The 24,822-nt window shown below is 38.0% G+C and overlaps 1 protein-coding gene across 17 annotated transcripts in view; it reads right to left on the reverse strand.

Moving 5' to 3' along the window:
• The window catches only part of PDLIM5 (PDZ and LIM domain 5), a 233,879-nt gene that overhangs the window by 137,469 nt on the left and 71,588 nt on the right, over positions 1 to 24,822 (reverse strand). For all 17 annotated transcript variants that reach the window (XM_015471537.3, XM_005207728.5, XM_010805995.4 and 14 more), the window contains exon 3: positions 20,909 to 21,060. In XM_015471537.3, coding sequence (XP_015327023.1) covers positions 20,909 to 21,060 — 152 coding nt within the window. The remainder of the gene's footprint in view (positions 1 to 20,908; positions 21,061 to 24,822) is intronic.

Below are 24,822 nucleotides of genomic sequence, written 5' to 3' on the forward strand. Positions count from 1 at the left end.
GATTGATTTTAGGATTGACTGGTTTGATCTCCTTGCTGTCCAAGGGACTCTCAAGAGTCTTCTCCAACACCACAGTTTGGAAGCATCAATTCTTCAGTGCTCAGTCTTCTTCTTTTATCCAGAGAAAATGATAATTCCAAAAGACACATGCACCCCAATGTTCACTGCAGCACTATTTACAACAGCCAGGACATGGAAGCAACCTAAACGTCCATCAACAGGATGGATAAAGAAGATGTGGTCCATATATACGATGGAATATTATCCAATCATAAAAAAGAATGGAATAATGCCATTTACAGCAACATGGATGGACCCAGAGATAGTCCTACAGAGTGAAGTAAGTCATAAAGAGAAAAAAAATCACTTAACACATACGTGTGGAATCTAGAAAAATGGTATGGATGAACTTATCTGCAAAGCAGGAAGAGAGACACAAATGTAGAAAACAAACTTATGGTTAACAATGGGAGGAAGGGAAAAAAAAAAAACAATGGGAGGAAGGGGGAGTGGGATGAATTGGGAAATTAGGATTGATATATATATACTACTATAAAGTAGATAGCTAATGAGAATCTACTGTATACCACAGGGAACTCTACTCAACACTCTGTGGTGACCTCAATGGGAAGGAAATCTAAAAAAAGAGTGGATATATGTATAACTGATTCACTTTGCTGTACAGCAGAAACCAACACACTCTTGAAACACAGCTCTACTCCAATAAGAATTAATTTTTAAAAATCTATAAAAATAAATTTTAAAAATCATGACTTATTAAAAGAAGATTAAATAAAACATTCATATACACTGAAACTATAGTTTTTAAAAACTTATATGCTTAATGTAGGTAAACTAATTTTAATTGAAGTACAGTTGATTTGGCAATGAAATGAAATGAAATACAGTCACTCAGCTGTGTCCAACCCTGTGGACTGTAGCCCTCGGGCTCTTCTGTCCATGGAATTTCCCAGGCAAGAATACTGGAGTGGGTTCCCATTTCTTTCTCCAGGAGATCTTCCCAACCCAGGGATTGAACCCAGGTCTCTTGCATTGCAGGCAGATTCTTTACCGTTTGAGCCATGGGGAAGCCCTGATTTGGCAAACTACTTATTAAATACTGAGGTTTAATTTTTCAACTAATCTAACTACGCTACAAAATTGAAGTTCCTTATTTATGAGTAAATAAACTGAGGCTTTAAGAACTGAAGTAACTTGCTCATAGTCCTGAAGTTAGGAAGCAATGAAGTCAGGATTAGAATCTGATGTTTCTGATTGGTCTCACTGAATCAGGAAAGGTAGTCTATGCTGCTTTTGTTCTGCTGGAGTTAATCATGGCACAGTAACTCCCATCTTTTTCAAGAGAATTCATCAATGAATCTTATGCATATACAGCCCAAAATAGACACTATGCAACAAGTAGAAAAAATTGTTCCTAATTAAATAATTAAAAATTAAAAAATAATTAAAAATTTAAAATTAATTCCTAATTAAATAAAGGACTAGCTATCATACAGGTGCCTCAAAACAGACTATCTACAGACTAAGCAGAATAAATTAGCATTGACAGCTCAGTGTGGTGGTGGAAAGGCACAGCTTCTGGTCACAACAGATTAACCCCTGCTCAATCAGTGCCTCCCTGGAAAATTTGGGGAATAAGAGTATGTAACTGTAATGGATTGAATGGTGGTCCTCAAAAAGATAAGTCCATACACTAACACCCAGACCCTGTGAATGCTACGTATTGAGAAAAGGGGTCTTTTCAGATGTAATTAAGCTAAAGATCTTGCTATGAGATCACCCTGTACTACCCAAGTAGACCCTCTGCTGCTGCTGCTGCTGCTAAATCGCTTCAGTCATGTCCGACTCTGTACGACCCCAGAGACAGCAGCCCACCAGGCTCCCCCGTCCCTGGGATTCTCCAGGCAAGAACACTGGAGTGGGTTGCCATTTCCTTCTCCAATGCATGAAAGTGAGAAGTGAAAGTGAAGTCACTCAGTCGTGTCTGACTCTTAGGACCCCATGGACTGCAGCCCACCAGGCTCCTCCATCCATGGGATTTTCCAGGCAAGAGTACTGGAGTGGGGTGCCACTGCCTTCTCCGAGTAGACTCTCTATCCAACGGCAAATCTCCTGTAAGAGACAGAAAAGTAGAAGACACAGACATGCAGAGGAGGAGAGAAAATGACCATGGAGGCAGAGACTGGAGTGATGCAGCCATAAGGAATGCAAACAGCCACTTGAAGGTGGAAGAAGCAAGGAACGATTCTCCCCTGGAGCTTCCAAAGGGACTGCAGTCCTTCTGCCACTTTGATTTCAGACTCCCAGCCTCCAAAACAGTGAGAGAATACATTTCTATTGTTTTAAGCCACTCAGTTTTTGGTAATCTGTTATATCAGCTACCAGAAACCATTAAATACAGGACCAAAAAAGACTGCTGAAAAGATCTGATGAGTGAGTGTATTCAAAGCACCCTAATCTGTAAGTATACAGTAAATATTGGTGATTACTATTAATGAATGAATATATGTGAAAGATAGCTATTCTACATGCAAATATCTGTTTTGAATTTTTCCAGGGATGTTTGATGTTTTCCAGAAAAACATCACAAATTTCTTTTCTCACTGTGAAATGAATTGCCACTGTATACTTGGTACCCCAGTAAATATATGTTTTAAAATTAGCAACTGTAATCATTAAGCTCTGTTTCAAGGAAAGACAAGTAACTTTTAAATGATTTTCTCACTTATATCACTAACTTAGGCTAAAGCTAAATTTACCAGTAGGCTTGATAACATGCTATTCACTCCCAATCTATTAAATAGATGAAATAAAAGGAATCTGAATTCATTGGGAATAGACGGAATTATAAAAACAGAGTGAATGGTTTAACAAAAAAAAGGAGAACTACTCATTGCCCAACAAGTGAAATACTGCTTCAGTCAGTGTATCGACATTAAATACAATGACTTCCAACCGGAAAAGACACACAGTCACTTAAACAGCCCATGAAATGCAGTGGGCCCCCAAACCTTCCTTCACCTTCAAGGTACATGTATTACTGAAACCTCCCTTCTCTGCAGGGCCATGGCCTACAAAGACTTGGTGAACAAAATGAGAAGTAAATGTAAACCCTTTAAAAATGCAAGACCCCATTAAGACCCCAAACACTACCTCCTTGACTCCATTCACTTAGCAAGGGAATGGAGAACAGCAATCCTCTCCTCTGCCCAGGATACCTGTCACACCTGAGGACAGAGGTAAAGGGGCAGAATTTTCCTAATTCTTGGTAAAAGCTTCACCCTCGGATGAACAGTATTCAACAAATATTTCAGCACACATCATGGGCCAATGCTATACAAGGAAGGTCAGAACGTAAGTATTACAAACAAGAGAGGCCTGGCTCTGCCCTTAGGAACTTACAGTCCAGCAGCAGATAAGAATGAGGTTTTACATGAATGAGGATTTTTTTTCTCTAAGGCTAAAATACTGGGAAAGTTGGGAAGAGCTTGAGTTTGTCAGGGACAGTAAGTAGTCTATACCTCTAAAAACAGACTACATAATGGCCCTGTGAGGGGCCCGGCTCTGACTTTTGAGGTGCCAGGGAGCTGCGGATCTCGCCAGACCAGATGAAGCTCTCTCAAATCACTTGAGAAATACAAATGGAAGATGAAGTATACACATGAACATGTCTGACCAGAAGTTTGTGTCATTCTCATGGCCTCTCTCACACTGACTTGAATTACAAGTTCTGCACTTATCTGACCTGTATACAGCCGGTTAAGACAGGGACTATGTTTCTCTATTTTTTTTTTTTTCTTTTTTGTAACTGCACAGTAATTAATGTAGCCTCACACCAACTAAAAAACTGACAAATATTTGTTAAAATTATGAGTAAATAAGCATTATTAATGGGAGAGAAGAAAACCGAAACAAAAGTAACAGAATGAATCTTAAATGGGAGATAAAAGCAAGAGCAAGGAAGCAGGAAGACCGGAATCAGCAAGGCTGCTCACCAGAAACTTACCCAACCAGTTCTGGAACTTTCTGGCCTCACCATCAAAAGAATTCTCACCACTGGGCCTTCACTAGCTGCCACCTACACGTACACCTGTGAAGCAGTCTGCGACCTTGTCTCCTCCTCCCCAGGCCTCACACACACTACACACGGCCCCAGTACCTAGGCCCTGACCTCACAGTTGATTGCAGGCATAGTTCCCCTCCGTTTCCTTATATCTGACAGAAGAAGAAGAACTGCATCCATGTCTCACAGAAATCTTGACAGGAGTAAACGAATTACACATAAAGCATTTAAAAGAATGCCCTGACACACAGTATCTGCTCAGTAAGTATTGTTTTAAAACCTGTTATTCCCAAGGAACTCTTCCACAGTTTCCCATTAACTAAGAACCAAAATTCAAAATGTGATTTATGACAACTGGGAACCTTTTAGAATAATCTGAACCCTCTAACTCTATTCTGTTCCTTTCCATTAGGGGCTTCTTGAACAAAGAGGTGCATTTTTTTTTCTCTACCCAGTCCCTGATTCTAGCATAGTCATTGCTCATACATTTAACTATAGTTAAACATGCTTTCAGAAGAAAGGGAGAAAGGGAGGGAGAAAAAGAGGGTGCCTTCTCTCCCATACATCATGGCCTCAGGGGCCCCAATCTTCCCTGACATTTCTCCATACTCCATTAAAGTCTTCTTTAGCCAAAACATTCAGTCAGCAGCCTAAAGCACACATGCAGTTTTCCACACTACAGAGGAACTGGGGCTATGAATTGTATATTATATCTAGATACACATGCGTATGTACAAGTTACAGAAAAACTCGGTTCATCTTGTCACTCATTCACATCTTGCTAAAGTGTTTACAGGGCTTTTAAGGACAGCCCATCTCATTTGATTCTTGGGAAAACGAAGTTCTTTCTGCACCAACCTATAACTTGCCCCATATTCTAATCATGGAATCACTCTGAACTAGGATCTCTCTTCTCTGGGATATCCCTGCAACTCTCTCACTGCCCTCAGTCTAAACAATTCTTCCTTTTCAGAATTCAGAACTTCGGGTGATGGAACAATCCTACTCTGCTCCTTCCTGCCATGTCCAGTCATCCCACCTGTGATTGTGTGTGTGTGTGTGTGTATCGCAGGGGAGTGAGTGATAGGGTGGGGGCGGCAGCTGTGCTCTAGTATTTTTAAGGTCTCTATGTCCAGCAAAACTAACATAAACAGTTTTCTTATTTCTGTAATTCAACTGCATATGGATTATTCAAGCTTCAGACACGTATAATTCAGGGAGAACATCTGGACCCCTCAGAGTCAAGAGGAGGGATTTTAAGGCTCTAAAGAAAGAAATGCAGGAAGATGAGCAACTTAAAGAAAGTAGGAGAAAAGACAAAAGATGTTGGCTTCTTTAACAATTATGGTATTTCCTATAAACACTTTACTACTAAATCCAACATACTTCCCATACCTGGGTTAAGATACTGATGAGATAAAATCCAGCATATTTCCCACACCTGAGTTAGGATATTGATGAGATACCAGAAGAACACTGTATTGAATAGTTAGAACACAAAACAGGAGGAGGAAAGAGTAGAACCAGGTGAAAAGTGTTGGAGTGAGAAGGTTCAGGTCACAGGCTGGCCTCTGTGACCCTCCTCTGCTGTACTAATCCAATCCAGTGTCAAAGAGTGGTCACTATCGGTATTTTTTTACAGATCACAAAGAAATTTTGAAGTACAAATAGAGACAAATGGTGTAGGTAGACTAAGAAGAGCTGTGGCTGCTTCAAACTCTTAAAATGCTATGAATCTATGAAGCCTGTCTCTATACTTGAACTTAGCCATGCATTTTAATTCAACTGAAAAACTGTTCTATAGCTTTATTATTAATGCTACTTTAATTTATCCAGAGAATGTATACATTGGAGCTGCTAAAGGAATGGATGAGGTAGTATTACTGCTAGACTATTTTGTGAGCTTCTAAAAAGCAAATTTTTCAGAAAGCATTGACTACTTGCTAGTATTTTCAATGGGATTTGAAATTTACTGGAATATTAAACAAATGTCTCCATCACTGCCTGTTTCTGCACCTCCTATGGAACAAATTTAATAGCATGTGGTGTATCTGAAAAAGTAAAATGAACTTTTAGACAACGGGTACTACAATAACTATACAATTAAAAATATTTTTTAATTCCTTTGTTTAAAGAGTCTGTGACTGTAGAAAAATCATTATATTAGGAGGAAAACAGATTTGAGCTTGACTTCTGGCTTACTTACAACTTGTGTGACTTTGAAGTTTTTATTTTCCTGTAAAGTGGAGGGTTAATATCAGTATCTGCCACAATAACAGCTGTGACAATTAAACGACTAAAGTACATACAGTTCCTAGCTCAGTAACTTGCTGGAGTAAGAATTTAAAATCTCAGTTTCTTTTTTTTTTTAATATGCTTTACTTACTAAATTCTTACTATGTACGAAGAAATAAGACAGTAATTGCATACCTAGGAACTTTTTTTTAAGTGTTTGGTATTTTATTTTACTTTCTCATACTATAATGCTTTACAGTTTTCAAAAGTTTCACATATGTGATTTCACATAATCCATAACAATCCTTTTGTCATCCCCTACTGTATACTGTCGCTCTGCCTTTTCTTCTCCCACTGGTAAGCACCAGTTTCTCTCTGTATTTGTGTGCCTACTTCTTTTTTGTTTTTTTCACTAGTTCATTAGTTCATTTTTTTTTATTCCACATATAAGTTATATCATACAGTGTCTATTTCTTGGGCTTATTTAGCTTTAGCATCATGTTCTCCAAGTCCATCCATGTTGCTGCAAATGGCAAAAATTGCATTCTTTTTTTGTGACTGAGTAGTATTCCATTGTGTACATACGCTACATCTTCTTTATCCATTACCTGTAGATGGACTCTTAGGTTGGTTCCACACCCTGGCAACTGTAAATAATGCTGCTATTAACAATGGCATCCATAGCAACTTTAACACTTTTTCCATCAACTAATTCAGAAGAAAAACTATTATCTAAAGTCCTTGGAAACATAAATATTGCTATAACCAATATAATCGATTATTAAAAATAAATACTTTTCTGTATAATACAACTGTAAAAACTATATAGCAACAAAAATTACATGTACAAATCAAAAATATCGCAGTAAAGTTTGAAAGTTTCAATAAAGAAACAATTTACTTTGATCCCTCAGAGATAATTCTTTGCCTTACTAAGCGAACAAGTTTCTCATTAGAAAATGAAATCTACATAAATCTTATAGAATCTATGGAATCTGGAAAAGAGATATTTCTATTGTTCTATATTTCAATGTGTCAAAGAGATTAAAATCCAGTTTGAAAGAGGCAGTTAAATAGCTTATCTTTCATACAAAAATATTTCTCTTAGTTTTAAGAATCACTTAGTAATCAGATACATCTTCAGGATAACAAAAACATTCTGGACAAATAAATAATCCATTATTTCAAAACACAGTCTATAGAACAAAATTCCAGTAAAACAAAAGAACCTGGAAAGCCCCTTGTACTCATTGTAACAGGATGAATTACACAGGAAAAGAATGCTATAAACTTCAGCCAAAGGAGTCAAGATAAAGGCAGAGTAAATTGTAAGAGAGGTCACTGAATTCAAGATTATCATCTATGGATTTTTATTGTAGTACAGAAAGGAATTCTTACTATATTACACAATATATTAAAACTCATACATACAAAAAAATAGGTGAATGAAAGATTATTTTTATGTGCTTTAAATTTCAGACAAAGACTGCTACTAGGGAGCATAGCTGATAAAACAAATTATTGGGTCTAGCAACATTTAGAAATCTATTTATAAAGCTAGTTTACTAGAACAATACAGCCTTTGAAATACATGAAAGAAAAAGTAAGCTGCAAAGCTGAACAGAATAAATACTGTATGCTTGTGTTCTGCACAGTCCATCACTCCCATTTACTTACCAACTCATATAAAGCCTAAAGCTATTTCAGCCTTTGAGCCCTTAAATAGCAACAACAGCCACTGGAGACAGTTGGGAATGACTTGAATTTCAGTCCTTTCAAAAGCTCTCAATGCTGTGGAAGGCAATGTTTATTTGGAATTCCAAAGAGACTACTGCCATCAAAACACAAGAATGAGCAGTTAGTCTCTCTGTCTCACTAATAAAACTTTAAGAATTATTTCTAAATTTACCAGGCAAAAGTAGCAAAAAAACCATTATAATTTTAAAAGCAGCTATCTCTACAATTCACGCCAGTAACTATTTACTGAGTATCTCCTATGTCCAAGTCATGGTGATAGGCACTGGAGGGTGTAAAAAGAGAACACTATTTCTTCCCTTCAAAAGTTGGGTGTGATATTCTTGCCACTTAGGGTGCATGTTACATCTTTCTTAGCTATTTTCTTTTTACACAAGGAAGTATTATATGCTTCCTCCTTTTAAACTCTGAAATTAGCTTTTTTCTTAAAATGAAAATGAAGGTAAATGTGGTAGAATCCAATGCTGTGGAACCATGGTCTTTTTTCAATCTCCCAGAAGTCGATGTGACCAGGAGAATCGTCTCCTGTTACTCCACTCCTTCAGTGGTTCTGCTGTCTGTGTTTGTCTTTGTTTCCCTCCCCAGCCTCATGCTGTCTAAGTCTCGCCTTCCCTGTAGACGTCTCTGCTCCTCTTTCTCTACTTCCAGATGGCTTAAATGTTTCTTGACCAGTGGTTCACAATCTGTGAATCACACGCGAAGCAGCTGGAGGTAAAGGGCATGCAATTCTAAGTTTTCACAAATGATTCATGAATTTTTCTGGTACTAAACACTGTTTAAAGTCTGCTTAATCTGTTTAAATCATGTATATATTCGGATTTTTAAAGAAATGTAGATGCTTGAACATAAAATTAAAAAACCTTCCTGTTCATTTAAAACCGCAATACAATATTTAAAAACGTGCAGTTTACAATTATTACCTTAACGTGTAAGGGAAGGATTACCCAAGAAATATTTGACAATGAAAAAATAGGTCTTTATTTAAGGTTAGAAATCAGTGCCCCACTCTATTAACTCCTTGAGGGCAGGTGTGAAGACTTCCTTTCTATTCACAGTGATCAGCACTGCAAATGTTCGATTAGTATATACCAAACAGATGGATATTAAACTTTCTGTTTAAGATACAGGCATTGTGACTAGGAGCTGAACCTCTCTTCACCACCACACCCTGTGGCTATGCAAATTTATTCTATATCATAGTCTGTTTTGGTTGGTTGTTAGTTAGTCCTGTCCGACTCTTTGTGACCCCATGAAGTGTAGCCCACCGGGCTCCTCTGGCCACAGGATTCTCCAGGCACAAATACTGGAGTGGGTTGCCATTCCCTTCTCCAGGGCATCTTCCCGATCCAGGGATCGAACCCAGGTCTCCCACATTGCAGGCAGATTCTTTACCAGCTGAGCCACAAGGGAAGTCCAAGAATACTGGAGTGGGTAGCCCACTCCTTCTCCAGCAGATCTTCCCGACCAAGGAATTGAACCAGGGTTTCCTGAACTGCAGGCAGATTCTTTACCAACTGAGTTATCAGGGAAGATAACTTCCCTGTTATCTTCCCTGTTTTGAGACCTATATAAACTGCACTGAACAGAGTAGAATGTGGGAGGTTCAGACAAGGAAAGAGTCTTTCTGAGCTGGGTAATGGGGAGAATGGCAGGCCCTTCATCAATTTAAGTGGCAGGAGATGCTAATTGCTGAGAAGTATAGAGTATAGAGCTCAGTTTTGAGTCTGAGGAACCTGTGAGAACATAGTTTCAGAGACGTGACAGCAGCAGAAGCAGACGCCAGAGAGGAGAGGAAAAAGGAGAAGGTGAAAGGAGAATGGAGCCTGGGTAAAGCAGACTGGACACCTGAGCAGTCTTTGGTTCGCCCCTCTTTCTTCACATCCACACTGTTATTGTGGCTTTCAGAATTACTCTTCACAAGTTCTCATTTCTTACATTTCTCCTCTGTTTTCCATTCCAAGCCCTCAAGCAGCCATATTACTGCAACACTGCCTGATCAGTCTCCCTGTTTCTCTCTCCACCTTTTTACAAGCAGTCTCACTAAACATTATCCTGAAACTGTCACTTTTTTAAACAAAACTGCTAATATCTCAATGTCTAAAAATCTGCAAAGCACTATTCAAATCTAACTTCTATTCTTATCTCCACTGCAAAATAGCCCACGCGCTCCTCCCAAGAGATGTCTGGGGACTGGCCCCCTCTACGAGATGGCCTTCTCATCAAGGTCTTGCCCAGGATTCAGCACCTCCAGGAAGCCTTTTCATTTCAATTGGGTCTTGCCCTCTTTGAATCTATGTAGCACCTCTGTCTCTTCTTGTCTCAATGAATGTCTTAATGAATAGATACAAATTCTTTAAAGGCAGAAATCATAAATCATTCTCTTTATATCTACCCTTTATGGCTTCCGGTCATAAGGTAAATATAGAAAAGTACAATTGTCAAAAATTTAGAACACTATGAAATTTTCCAACTAAACTTAAGTAATGATAGTGTTGATGAAAACTTGGAAAATTATTTCAAGTATCATAAAAACACAGTCCAAAAGTTTGCAATTTAACTTGATTTTAATGTTACTCAGGAAATTAAAGGGAATACACATGAATTTGGTTGAGTGTCAGAAAAAAAAATTATTTTGCTTGTCTTTCTGGGTTAACTCACAATAAAAAGGAATTACATCTGCATTGTTCCTATAAGGATAACAAGAGGAATTAGCCAAATAAACAAGTCTAGGTGTATACTGATTTCTCTTCGCTGCCATAAATTATTGGTTGAGACAATTTTTTAGCCAAAGCAGTAGTTAGCTGGCACTCAGCATAATGTTTATATATCCTCATGCTTTTAAAAAGCTTTAATTACAGCTGTATGATCAAAAACCACTCACTTAACTAAAGAATCCTTTCTTCTAACACTTGGCATCATCATCTTTCTGACTTTCGAAGATAACTACTTACCCGACTGCCCTCTCATTTTCTCCCTATTTCCCTCTAGTCACACCCATTTTGTTGCTAAGAAACAAAATAAATATGACCTCCTGGAAGTAACCTTACAATGGGTACTGTATTAATAGTTACTTACACTGAAGCGAGAAACAGGAAGAAAGGAGACAAAACTTATCTCTGTCATGTTCTAGGTTCTTTACATGTGTTTTTCATCTAATCTTTATAAGAGCTCTGCTGCTGCTGCTAAGTCGCGTCGGTCGTGTTCGACTCTGTGCGACCCCATAGACGGCGGCCCACCAGGCTCCCCCGTCCCTGGGATTCTCCAGGCAAGAACACTGGAGTGGGTTGCCATTTCCTTCTCTGTTATAAGAGCTCTGCTGCTGCTGCTGCTAAGTCGCGTCAGTCATGTCCGACTCTGTGCGACCCCAGAGACGGCAGCCCACCAGGCTCCCCAGTCCCTGGGATTCTCCAGGCAAGAACACTGGAGTGGGTTGCTGTTTCCTTCTCCAATGCATGAAAGTGAAAAGTGAAAGTGTCGCTCAGTCGTGTCCGACTCTTAGCAACCCCATGGACTGCAGCCCACCAGGCTCCTCCATCCATGGGATTTTTCCAGGCAAGAGTCCTGGAGTGGGGTGCCATTGCCTTGAAGGCAATTATTACAATGCTATGCCCATTTACAAATGGTTAACTGAACTCAGTAATATGCCTAAGGTCACACAGCTAGGAAGTGGTGGGATCAAGATTTATACCAAACCAAACCAAAGCCAGTTTTATTACCAGTCCCCTTCTTTATAACTCTACTTCATGGCCTTGTTTTAAAACTGTGCATATGAAATATTCTATAAATTAAAAACTTACAATAAAGCTTTAAACAGGTCTTTTAATATATTATTTTTTAGAATTATTACTGAAGTAATTTTTTTCCTTCAGAAAAGTAAATAAGACTTTTATCCTTAAAAATAACTGCGTGCTTTCAAGAGGCAAAGTTCAGGTAAGAATTTCAAAATGCAAAATACAACCTGATGAACTCATATTTAGCAAATCTGCTACTGTCAAATTGCTACTATCAAGAGAGATGCACTAACTTGAGACTTCAAGTTCATTTTCAACAGTCTTTATCCCTACTGAAATGAAGAAAAGAGAAATACCTCTCTTTCATGTCTGCTGATTGATTTGTTAATTGACAGTTACGGTATCTTTTCCTGTCAGTGTCAGATTGAGCAAAAAGTCTTTAAAACATATTTTTTTTTAAAATTCTTGAACCCTGAGTTATTCATGGGATACATACAGAAGCCTGTTGAAGAGGTATTAATACATAAATAATTTAGCAAATATAGTCAACAGGCTGATAAACTTGAGAGAGAAAAAGAAAGATGATATTCTGATTTAGGACAGGCAACTTACGTATACAAATCAGTACCCAAATGAATGTTCCTGTCTAGTGACCCACCAACCTATTTAGCCTCCTTTATCTCTTTTAGTTTTGTTCTACCATATAGGATCTATGAAGCATATAGGAAATAATTTAAGCATAATATTTACTACAGAACACAAAAAGGTTAGAGTGAAAAGAGACACTGTTGTTTTCAATTAAAAGAGTCAAAGAGTTACCCTAACTGAATCCTATCTTATCACATTTTATAAGGTGACCATAGTCACTAAGTCCTAGTATAAAAAAAGTAGAGAGGGCACAGTCTTTGACATAACCTAAGTTTGTTAGGCAAGTCACATAAACTCTTGATACCATAAAACAAATCATCTGGAAAATGGGTATACTAACTCATTCTTCAGTGGACAGATGGGAGGATTTAATGATATATGTGAAAAGATTTGCACAAAAGAAGCAAATTTGCAAATTTGCGCAAAAGCCTTCACCCCCTTTCCTAAGCAGCACTTCTAATTTTAACGATGAGGTGGAGGAAAGTTTAATCACAGTCCTGCAAATGTTATACTCCAAACAAAAAGAGAACCTAAAACCAATATAAATGACCATACAAACAGTAAAATCTAAACTGCAGAAAACACATTCAAAAAGCATATGAAGGGCTTCCCTGGTGGCTCAGTGGTGCCAATGTAGAGGACAGGGGTTCCATCCCTGGTCCAGGAAAATCCCACATACTGACAAGCAACTAAGCCCATTCACCACAACTACAGAGCCTGTGCTCTGTAGAGTCCGGGAGTCGCAACTACGAGCTCCACAACAAGAGAAGCCACAGCAAAGAGAAACCCGGGTACTGCGACGAAGAGCAGCCCCTGTGCTCTGCAACTAGAGAAAGCCCCTGCAGCAATAAGACCCAGCACAGCCAAAAAAAAGAAATAAACAAAAAGCATGTGCAACACCAAAGGTCAAAAAGGAACCCGAGGTGGGTGGGATAATGTGCAACTCCAACTAAAAGAAAAGATGATCAAACTAAATGCCTTTTAATTCACAGGAACTGAAGTATCCGAGAGAACTGAAAACTTGGATAAAAAAAAAAAAAAAACTTTTTAAAATCTTGTCTCTATGCTCATAGTGAAAGAACAGAGCTGAACTCATTAAATTTAACAGTAACAGGATGTTAAGCAATCCATTAAAATGAACAAAAGATGGCCAACAGCTTCAGTGTGGTACCAAAGTGACTTCTTTTTTCTTGAAATTCAATGTGCCTATTAAATTATTCCAATGTGTCATTCATTAGTAGTAGTTACTGGATGTCTGACAATTTTTTTGTTGTTTGAAGGATGAGGAAAAAGGAGGAGACAGTAAGAGAGTATATCAATATTTTTCAATACTCAATCCTTCTAGATCTCTCACTTCCAATCATAACAAGCTATATACTAAATGAAGTCTAAGGAACCAAAGTAAATTAGTAAACAAACCCACAGACATGCCACTACTAATAATGTAAAAACAAAAAACAAGGAAGATTAGAAAAGTTACATATATTTTCTGTGATTCTGAGGATTAATTTTAAAATATAAAATAGGGGAAAATGTATATAAGTATTTTTTTTTAATGATTAAGTGCTGTTTGAATCTCCGTCTGACCTACCTTTCACCTTAAAGTCGGCAGGGTAGTACAAGTGACTTTGCTAACCTGGCACAGTTTAAGATAACTCCAAAGAAGAAAGTCCAATTTCCCGATTCTCTCAGCCAAAACAAGCAAACTTAAGTTAGTTTGATCTAATAGCAAGCTCTAGGGAACTTATCCATTTACAGTTGAAAAACCAGAACAAGAAACAGAATTTAGGGAACACAGAAATACTCATGACCTCATTTTATAGTCAAGAAAATTAAGGCCCAGAAATTTAGCAATTTATCCCAATTCACACAGTAAGTCAGTAGCAAGTTTATCTATGTTATGCAAAGAATTACTGAAATGAAATAGTTAAAAATCTTATTCATAGGCTCCAACTCTAATATAGCTCATAGAGTTATTTGACATCAAAGCTTCAGAAAATAGTTTTCTTTTATTAGCTAAAATAACATAATTTTTTAAATGATCCACTTTGATGTGAATCAAACACATAGGCAAAAAGCACTTGATGGTTAAAAACAGCACAATACAATTTGCCTGATTCTCACAAGAGGAAAAATAATTTGAAATATAATTTTTCATTGTCTAGTTTCTAGTGCTCTTAGAATCAGTGCCAGTTTCAGGGGAAAAAAAATATTTTCTAATCCTATGCAAAGGTAAAAAACAAATCGAAATGAAATCTTTCACACCTTTATATTCATTAGATACTAGAATATACTGAGTTATCGTATTATTTTAGGATATCAATGGAAATAGTATATGAACTTTATTACCGTGCCGAAGAATTAATGCTTTTGAACTGTGGTGTTGGAGAAGACTCTTGAGAGTCCCTTGGACAGCAAGGGAACTCTCCACCATGACCCATCTGTCCTGGGTGGCCCTACACGGCATGGCTCATAGTTTCATTGAGTTAGACAAGGCTGTGGTCCATGTGATCAGATTGGTTAGTTTCCTGTGATTGTGGTTTTCAGTCTGTCTGCCCTCTGATGGAGAAGGATAAGAGGCTTATGGAAGCTTCCTGATGGGAGAGACTGACTGAGGGGGAAAGTGGGTCTTGTTCTGATAGGCAGGGCCATGCTCAGTAAATCCAGCTTTAATCCAACTTTCTGTTGATGGGCGGGGCTGTGTTTCCTCTCTGTTATTTGACCCAAGGCCAAACTATGGTGGAGACAATGAAGATAATGGCGGTCTCTCTCAAAAGGTCCCATGCACACACTGCTACACTCAGTGCCCCCAGCCCTGCAGCAGGCCACTGCTGACCCATACCTCCACCGGAGACTCCTGGACACTCACGGGCAAGTTTGGGTCAGTCTCTTGTGAGGTCACTGCTCCTTTCTCCTGGGTCCTGGTGTGCACAAGGTTTGTTTGTACCCTCCAAGAGTCTGCTTCCCCAGTCCTGTATAAGTTCTGTGGTGGGGTTAAGGCCACCTCCTCCAAGAGGGCTTATGTCATACCCAGGTCTACTGCACCCAGAGCCCCTACCCCTGCAGCAGTCCACTGCTGACCTGTACTTCTGCAGGAGACACTCAAACACAGTTCTGTCTCATTCTCTGTGGGGTCTGGGTCCTGGTACGCACAAGGTTTGTTTCAGACCTCTGGAAAACTTAAACTTGATTACAAACATTAGAGTGACCCACGGGTCCTACAAGTCCTGTCTCATCTCCATGAACTTCCTACTACCTCTCTGACCTCACTTCTGACTCTTCTGCCTTCATTCACTCTCTCCAAGCCCTCTGGCCTCCCGACAGGGCCACTGTACCAACTTGCCCTCTGCCTGGGGCACTCATGATCCAGGTATCCAATAATTTTCTCCCTGGGGCTCTCCTGACCACCTCTATTTTAAATTGCAATTTTCCGCTCCTGTGTCCCCTATGCCTCTTACATGTTTTGCTTTTCTCCATGACATAGTATATCATCATGTAATATATTACACACTTTTACTTGTTTATTGTCTGTCTCTGCTCACTAAAAGATCAGCACAATGAGAACAGGGATTTTTGCTTGTTTTGCTCACTGCTCAATGTTCTTAGCATCTATAACAGTGCCTGGCATATAGTAATGGCTCAAATATACTTATGGAATAAATAAATAATGCCAAGTTTGAGAAATAATGCTGGTACCAATCAAATGACACTGAAAACACCAAACTATACAAGATGTTGTCAAACACTGACAGTCTAAATAAATATGGTCTTTGCTTTCAAGGAGTCTAGTTGCTTTCAAGAAAATAGAACTAATGTACGTGAATTAATTACATAGGCAGTATAAAGTATGACTATTAACCAATTAGGCTTCCTTGTATATGATTCATGGAATCTGTCTTGACAGTCCTGGTTATATCTAGTATACAATTAAATGCTAAGTCAAACAGTATAAACTTGTCACAGGAGTTTAGAGGGGGGAAAGGAACAAACTGCAAGTTAGAAAAGACTATGTCGGGATGATGAGCTTCAATATGGGGTCTGAGGATGTGGAAGCACTCACTGGCAGTGAAGATATGGGAAGGCATTCCACATGAAGCCAAGTTTGTAAGAGGACAAAAAGGCATGTGAGGGACAGTAAGAAACCTGTCTTAAATGGAAAGATGGTATCTGCTGATGAGTAGTGATGATCTGAGGAGGACACCCAGATTGGGCCTGGGTCACAGAAAGCCTAATCCTCTGAGCAAAGGTCTTCAGTCTGGATGCAGTCTCACAGCACATGATGCTAGCACCCAGCGTGGGTCCTCTGGAACCAGTCTACTGGTTTGGTACACATAGCTCCAAGCTGCTCCCTATATTGCTACTAATGATTCACACAGCAACTTTCTGTGGAAGCCACAGAAGCTCCTAGCCCTCCCCTACATACACACACACACACACACACTTCCAGGACAATGGTGGCCAATGACTAACAAATGCAGGAGAGAGGGGACAAAAACCCAGTTCCCTCAAGACAAGACTCACTCCATGGTACAGTGTTGTTCCCAAGTTCTCTCCTGGGGCAAGCTGAAGATAGACATCCCCTGAAACCATATCCTTGCTCATCTCAGTTTCTTCTTCCCAGTCCTGCTTCATCCACTCCCTTGTAAGTAACATATGAAACAACTCTCTTGATAAATCACTTGTACATGAATCCCATCTCAGGTTCTGCTTCTAGGGAAACCAGACTAAAGACAAGTCTGTAAAGGTGAGTACTAATCAGGAAGAAAACAGAGAAAGCGCTATTGTAGGTTATTCAATTTGGAAGAATCCTGAGCAGACTAGTTGGTGAGAGGTGGAATAAAGAGGGTAAGCTGACTGGAAGCCAAGTAAGGATGTTGTTGTTCAAATTCATAAATGAGTGGGGAAAAAATTTTGCTTTGATATAAAAAAGAGAACTTAGGAAGAAAATAGCCTTAGTATAGGGAAAGATTAAAGATAACTCTTCAAAGTTTTATTTTTTTCATAAAAAAGCAAAAAGTGTTTCTTCAGTAGCATTGTGAGGGTTATACCATGAATTCTCTTAAATGCAAATCTCTTTCAGGTTGACATAACCTAACACAAGAGGTGTTCGAAAAATTGAGAATAATAACAATGAAAAACAGGACTCTAAAATTCTCTCTCATATTGTAGGTCTCTGAATATCCATACTCAGATATATGAAGATAAGATTAAGTAGTATCTCCAAGTATTTGTAACAAGTTGGCTTGTGACATTCTGCATTTAAGTAGCTTAAAACAATCTATATTAAAATCAGTAGCAGATTACTCAAACTAGAAACCCATCCAAACAGGGTAACATCTGGTTTTCATCTACTCTCATGGAACCTAGAGTCTTTTCAACAGAAAATAAGATACTGTACTAGGTCATAAAATAGTGAACACAATATGAGAACAAGTAGGCTACTATGAAAGAAACCATATACAGCCCAGAAAAAAAGTTTATACCACACATAAACTTTAACTTGTGAATAGGAGAAACAACCTAACAATGTACTTGCTTTGTTGTGTTGATATCTCATGACACATTAAGCTTCTTAACTTCTTGGTTCCCTTACAAAATTCATACTTAGTAAAAATGCCTGTCATTAAAAATGCCTATTTTCTCTTAATTAGTAACAATTTTTGTGTTACATGTCTCAATATATAGAACAGAGACTATCAAAATAGAACTTTTTAGCAAGGTTATTTTTTCTCATTGATTACTTTTGTATCCAATGAAATGTACAGCTACTAGCTTTCAAAATTTAAATACACATTAACTTTGATTCAACAGTCCCACTGAAAGGAATTCCACACACAGAAACACACAAAGACATACAGATAGACATACACATGCTCCCAAACGGGAACTGGTCAGAAAGTCATGATATAGTAGAGTAAATCTCTAAGTTTTTCTAGATTTCTCCTATTCACTTTTAAGACAAAATTGATACTCATCCAGAAAATTACATATAATTTACCCTGTATATATCCTTTAAATCCTCCCAGGAGAGACTCCAAGAATAAAAAGGTTTCATAGTTAAAAATAATAGGAAGATATAGCATACGTTATTTCCCTCATAAAGACTCATAATAAAAACAATTTATGGAAGACTATGAGATGTTTTGGAGAAAGAAATGGCAACCCACTCCAGTATTTTTGCCTGGGAAATCCCATGGACACGGTAGCCTGGTTGGCACAGTCCATGGGGTCACAAGAGGGTTGGACACAACTTACCAACTAAACAATGACAACGACATGAAATGTTTTAGGGGGAAACGGCATTTTCCAAATTTTATAGAACACAGAACCTTTCCATTAATATAATTATCAAAAGCAAGACTTGCTTAAAACCCTTCATGACCACCTGGTAAACAGTAGCTCACAGTTCAGTTCAGTTCAGTCGTTCAGTCGTGTCCGACTCTTTGAGAGCCCATGAATCGCAGCACGCCAGGCCTCCCTATCCATCACCATCTCCCGGTGTTCACTTAAACTCGCGTCCATCGAGTCGGTGATGCCATCCAGCCATCTCATCCTCTGCTGTCCCCTTCTCCTCCTGCCCCCAATCCCTCCCAGCATCAGAGTCTTTTCTAATGAGTCAACTCTTCGCATGAGGTGGCCAAAGTACTGGAGTTTCAGCTTTAGCATCATTCCTTCCAAAGAAATCCCAGGGCTGATCTCCTTCAGAATGGACTGGTTGGATCTCCTTGCAGTCCAAGGGACTCTCAAGAGTCTTCTCCAACACCACAGTTCAAAAGCATCAATTTTTTGTGCTCAGCTTTCTTCACAGTCCAACTCTCACATCCATACATGACCACTGGGAAAACCATAGCCTTGACTAGATGGACCTTTGTTGGCAAAGAAATGTCTCTGCTTTTGAATATGCTATCTAGGTTGGTCATAACTTTCCTTCCAAGGAATAAGTGTCTTTTAATTTCATGACTACCTTCCTTATAAATCTACAAGTTCACAGCCATTATTCAAGAACACTCCTTCTATTCTCTCTTTCCTCTACCTTCCCCCCTCAACCTAAGACACTGAAGTGGTTCTAACTTTGTATTTAATAACAATCAAACAAAACTGATTAATATATAATTCTTGGTCCTTACTTCCAGGTAGTCTAATTCCTAGCAGTATTTTTTTTTCTTTTTTATTTATTTATTTTAATTGGAGGCTAATTACTTCACAATATTGTAGTGGTTTTTGCCATACATTGACATGATACAGCCATGGGTGTACATGAGTTCCCCATCCTGAACCTCCCTCCCCATGCCATCCCTCAGGGTCATCCCAGTGCACCAGCCCTGAGCACCCTGTCTCATGCATCGAACCTGGACTGGTGATCTACTTCACATATGATAACATACATGTTTCACTGCTATTCTCTCAAATCATCCCACTCTCGCCTTCTCCCACAGAGTCCAAAAATCTATTCTCTACATCTGTGTCTCTTCTTCTGTCTCACATATAGGGTCACCATTACCATCTTTCTAAATTCCATATGTATGCATTAGTATACTGTATTGGTGCTTTTCTTTCTGGCTTACTTCACTCTGTATAATAGGCTCCAGTTTCATCCACCTCATTAGAACTGATTCAAATGCATTCTTTTTAATAGCTGAGTAATATTCCATTGTGTATATGTACCACAGCTTTCTTATCCACTCATCTGCTGATGGACATCTAGGTTGCTTCCATGTCCTGGCTATTATAAACAGTGCTGTGATGAACATTGGAGTACACGTGTCTTTCAATTCTGGTTTCCTCGGTGTGTATGCCCAGCAGTGGGATTGCTGGGTCGTATGGCAGTTCTATTTCCAGTTTTTTAAGAAATCTCCACACTGTTCTCCATAGTACAAGTTTCCTAGCAGTATTTTTAAGCAGCAATCCAAGTGATCTCAATACAGTTCAAATGTTGGGATGCTGAAAAGACCTGATATCATATAATCAACAAGATGTTTATCTATTTTAAAATTGAAGCCAAACTAAGTTCAGAAAATTTGGACCTCAAATAAATATATTAAAGTTATATTTTTCTATCCAGGGGTATAAAGACAAAAAACATACTTATGGTAAAAGAAAAGCCAAATATTTTAAAAGAATACCTTCTAATACCCTGCCTAAAATATTAAGGTCAAGAGTTTTACCCTATAACAAGAATCCTTAGGCTGCATTCTACTGAGAAATTGCAGAAATTCTTAAACTCTCTGAAACTGTACACACAATAGTTACAAGTATGTGAATACATGCCTTATAACCAAAGCTTTCACCAGTTCTCATACTGCTCAATAGCCAATTTAAAAGTCATTCTATTTCTTATTTATCTACCTGAAACAATGGCAGTAGAAAATGCTTCTTACTTAACACATGAATCAGACACAAGAAACACATTCGTCAGTGTTGTTTTCTCTATCAGAACCAAATGAAAAACATTTACCTTTGAAGAGTCATATTCAAAGAGCCTGTACAACCCTTAATCTTGTTTTGGGCTTCCAGATGAGTCATGCCATGGGCACTTATTCCATCAATGCTGAGAACCACGTCGCCTATTCTTACGTTTGCCTGGGATGCTTTCCCACCATCTTTTAGCTGTAAAAAATATATTTCATTAGGACTGTCATTCTTTAAAAATAAACAAAAATGAAAATTATACTGTTGTCATATCAAAAGAAAAATATACTCATATACTACCAGACAAAATAATACAAATTTTCTTAATTAACAGGTAAAGTAAAAATTCAAATGACTTTCATACTTATTTTCTTAAATTTTTATTTGCTGTCTAAAACTCTAAAATAATTGTCTGAGAAAGAGTCTTTGGTAATTTCTCCATTTCTTTATTGTGTAACAGGAGTGTGTGATTGTTACAAATGAGGAAGAGAAGTAGCCAAGGAAACCACATTTTAGGGGGAAAAAGGTAATCTGAATAGGGTATTTAATACTCTTTCAGAAATAATTTTTAAAACTCTTTTAAACAGCTGTATTTTTGTTTCAGCACAAAGATTAATACAGATGGAGGATGTACTGAACAATCCTTCCTATTGAGTCCAACTCATGACCAGTGTTTGAGGGACTGAACTCTTTTAGATCACAGGCCTAAATATCTTTTATGTTGGACGGGCTTCTTGTTCCAGGCATTTAGCAGGAGGGGAAGAAAACCAGTTGTGTCTGAGACTGTCAGACTTTATCGTGTACCACAGTCTTTAATTCCCAATCTTTCTTCCCTTCCTTATGAAACGTGATACATGTTTACATTTAGTTTGATCTCCTTTAAACTTCATGTGGATCTATTTCATTGCTCCAAAAGGAGCAAACAAATATAAAATGACAGTCAAATGGAAGATGATGCATTTTTAATAGATATTCAGAAATAAGGAACACGTACAAATCAAAAGGAACCATTCTAATTAAAATGACAAGTTCAGAATTCAGTTAAATACAAGTAGATCACACTAAATATGGGTTGCTGGAAGAATTCATATTCTTGAGACTAGACCTGAAAAAGGAAGAAAATAAGCAGTATTTCTCTAATGTTGTTGTCATTTCTCTAATGTTGTTGTCATTTCTCTAATGTTGTTGTTGTTTAGTTGCTAAATCATGTCTGACTCTTTGTGACCTCACAGACTATAGCCCACCAGGCTCCTCTGTCCATGGGAGTTACCAGGCAAGAATACTGGAGTGAGTGAGTGAAGTCGCTCAGTCGCGTCCGACTCTTTGCGACCCAGTGGACTATAGCCCACCAGGCTTCTCCGTCCATGGGATTCTCCAGACTAGAATACTAGAGTGGGTTGACATGCCCTTCTCCAGAGAATTTTCCCAACCCAGGGATCGAACCCGCATGTTTTACATTTCCTGCATTAGCAGGGGAGTTCTTTACGAACACAACACTGTAAAAGCAATTAATGAATTGTGCACTTTAAAAATGGCTAAAATGTCTTTTATGATAAGTACATTTTACCACAACTTTTTAAAAACTAAATGTTTTAGAGCACATTTTACTAAAATTACTATTCGATTCAAAGAAAAACATCCCTCAGCAAACTGAACCAATGGCTGAGTGCTGGAATTCATAACTTGGAAGCAAAGCAATAATACAAATGAATGTTGTATGTTCCGTAGGTTTTGATTAGCATCAATTCTCTAATTCTTTCCTTAAAAATAATGATCAAGGCAGATAAATCCTAGTGTACAAGAACAACTATTTGGATCTAAAATCAAGGAAACAGCACTGACTATTAGATCCATCCGGGCAGGCCCATGCCTGTGTTTCTCTCCCACTGCCCTAAAGCTAGAAGTGTGCCTGACACCAGAGACCTTCATAAAATATATGCTGAATCAATGGATGCCATTGGTCATCTAACACGGGCAAAATCTATTGCTTGTTATAAATTGTGAAGTCAGGAAAAACTAAAATTTTCGATTTGAAATCTATTTCATTTAACATATAAATAGCAAATGATGGACAAAGTTTTTGAAATTAGTAAGAAAAAATATCTATTTGAGCCAGGATATGTAAAGTCTAGGCTGCCCAGATGGCACTAGTGGCAAAGAACCTGCCTGCCAATGCAGGAGTTGATGTAAGAGACTCAGGTCCGATCCCTGGGTCAGGAAAATCCCCTAGAGTAGGAAATGGCAACCCACTCTAGTATTCTTGCCTGCAGAATTCCATGGACAGAGGAGCCTGGCAGGCTATAGTCCATGGAGTCTCAAAGATGGGACATGACTGCAGCAACTTACTACATACAGAACAGAGATAAAATCCAACAAAGTATAAAAAAAGATTTCAAGCCTTTCAATGAAATATTCTCTATTATAATATAAATGTAGTACATAGAGTTGACACTTGATCAACGTGAGTTTGAACTGCATGGGTCTACTTCTACGTGGATTTTTTTCAATAGTGAATACAACAATACTACACAATCCATGATTGGTTGAATCCAGGTATGCAGAACCATAGATATGGAGGAACCAAACTGTATATACAGAGGACAGACTATAAATTACAGGCAGATTTTCAATTTCACAGAGGGTCAGTGTCTTTACTCTCTAAGAGTTCAAGGGTCAACTGTAGTGATTGTTTTCATCATTGTACTAATGTAAACAAACAACTCCTCTCAGCTGCCCAGATATTTAAAGGTAACAAAAATTAATGAAATGCAGACAATAAAGAAATAACATTTCCAGAGTAGTAAAACATTAAAATTTAACACATATCTAATTTATCAACATAGCTATACTACATATACACGTGTATATATATATATATATAGACACATACATATAGACACACATTTTATTATATACTATATGACTGACAAAGTAATACCAAAATTCAATAAAAATTAAATGAATCTAATTTGAATTCCAGGATCACAGAATCAAGAAGAAAAAAATAAGATAGAATTTTATTAAGTATGTTTTAAAATACTGTATAGACAGAAACATTTATTAAAATGTGTATGTGTCAAGAGTAAGAAAACGTCTTTAAAAATAATAATACCTACATTAAATACTACAGTTTTACTGTATTGAATAGTAGATGTGAAATGTCTTTTAATAATCAGTATTTTATTAATATAAATATTAATTATTTAATTAAATAACAAATACTGTTACTCTCTCCTGCACAGAACTAAACTGTTTAAACTATGAAGGACATTTACCAAGAAAACAATTCCTAAAGCTATAATAGTGATGCCACTGCTTTCCATGGGACTTACTTGTAGGGTTTTATAAAGATTATGTGAGATAATAGCTTAATAAATGTTATCTGTTATTATTTTCTCTTGATCCCAGATGACTAACCCAAGAAATGTGGAGGCTGTGCTGCTGCTGCTGCTGCTGCTAAGTCGCTTTAGTCGTGTCTAACTCTGTGCGACCCCACAGACAGCAGCCTACCAGGCTCCTCCGTCCCTGGGGTTCTCCAGGCAAGAATACTGGAGTGGGTTACCATTTCCTTCTCCAATGCATGAAAGTGAAAAGTGAAAGTGAAGTCTTCAATCCTGTCCGACTCTTAGCGACCCCATGGACTGCAGCCTACCAGGCTCCTCCGTCCATGGGATTTTCCAAGCAAGAGTGCTGGAGTGGGGTGCCATTGCCTTCTCCAGAGGCTGTACTAGATGATGTTAAAGGCCTTTTATGGTTCCTTCCAGTCTTAAATGGTTATCTATCTATGAACTATCTGTACAAAGGTATAACTCTAATTCTAAAACAAAAGTCATATCTGAACAATTTTGTTGGTAGGACAAAGGAACATCTATTCCCTACTAAAATAAATGAACTGAAATTTGAATCCTGATAAAGAGGAAAAATTATGGAAACAATTATGTTTACATTATTTAGCCTAGA

This window comes from Bos taurus, chromosome 6 (assembly GCF_002263795.3).
Source record: "Bos taurus isolate L1 Dominette 01449 registration number 42190680 breed Hereford chromosome 6, ARS-UCD2.0, whole genome shotgun sequence".
Taxonomy (NCBI): domain Eukaryota; kingdom Metazoa; phylum Chordata; class Mammalia; order Artiodactyla; family Bovidae; genus Bos; species Bos taurus.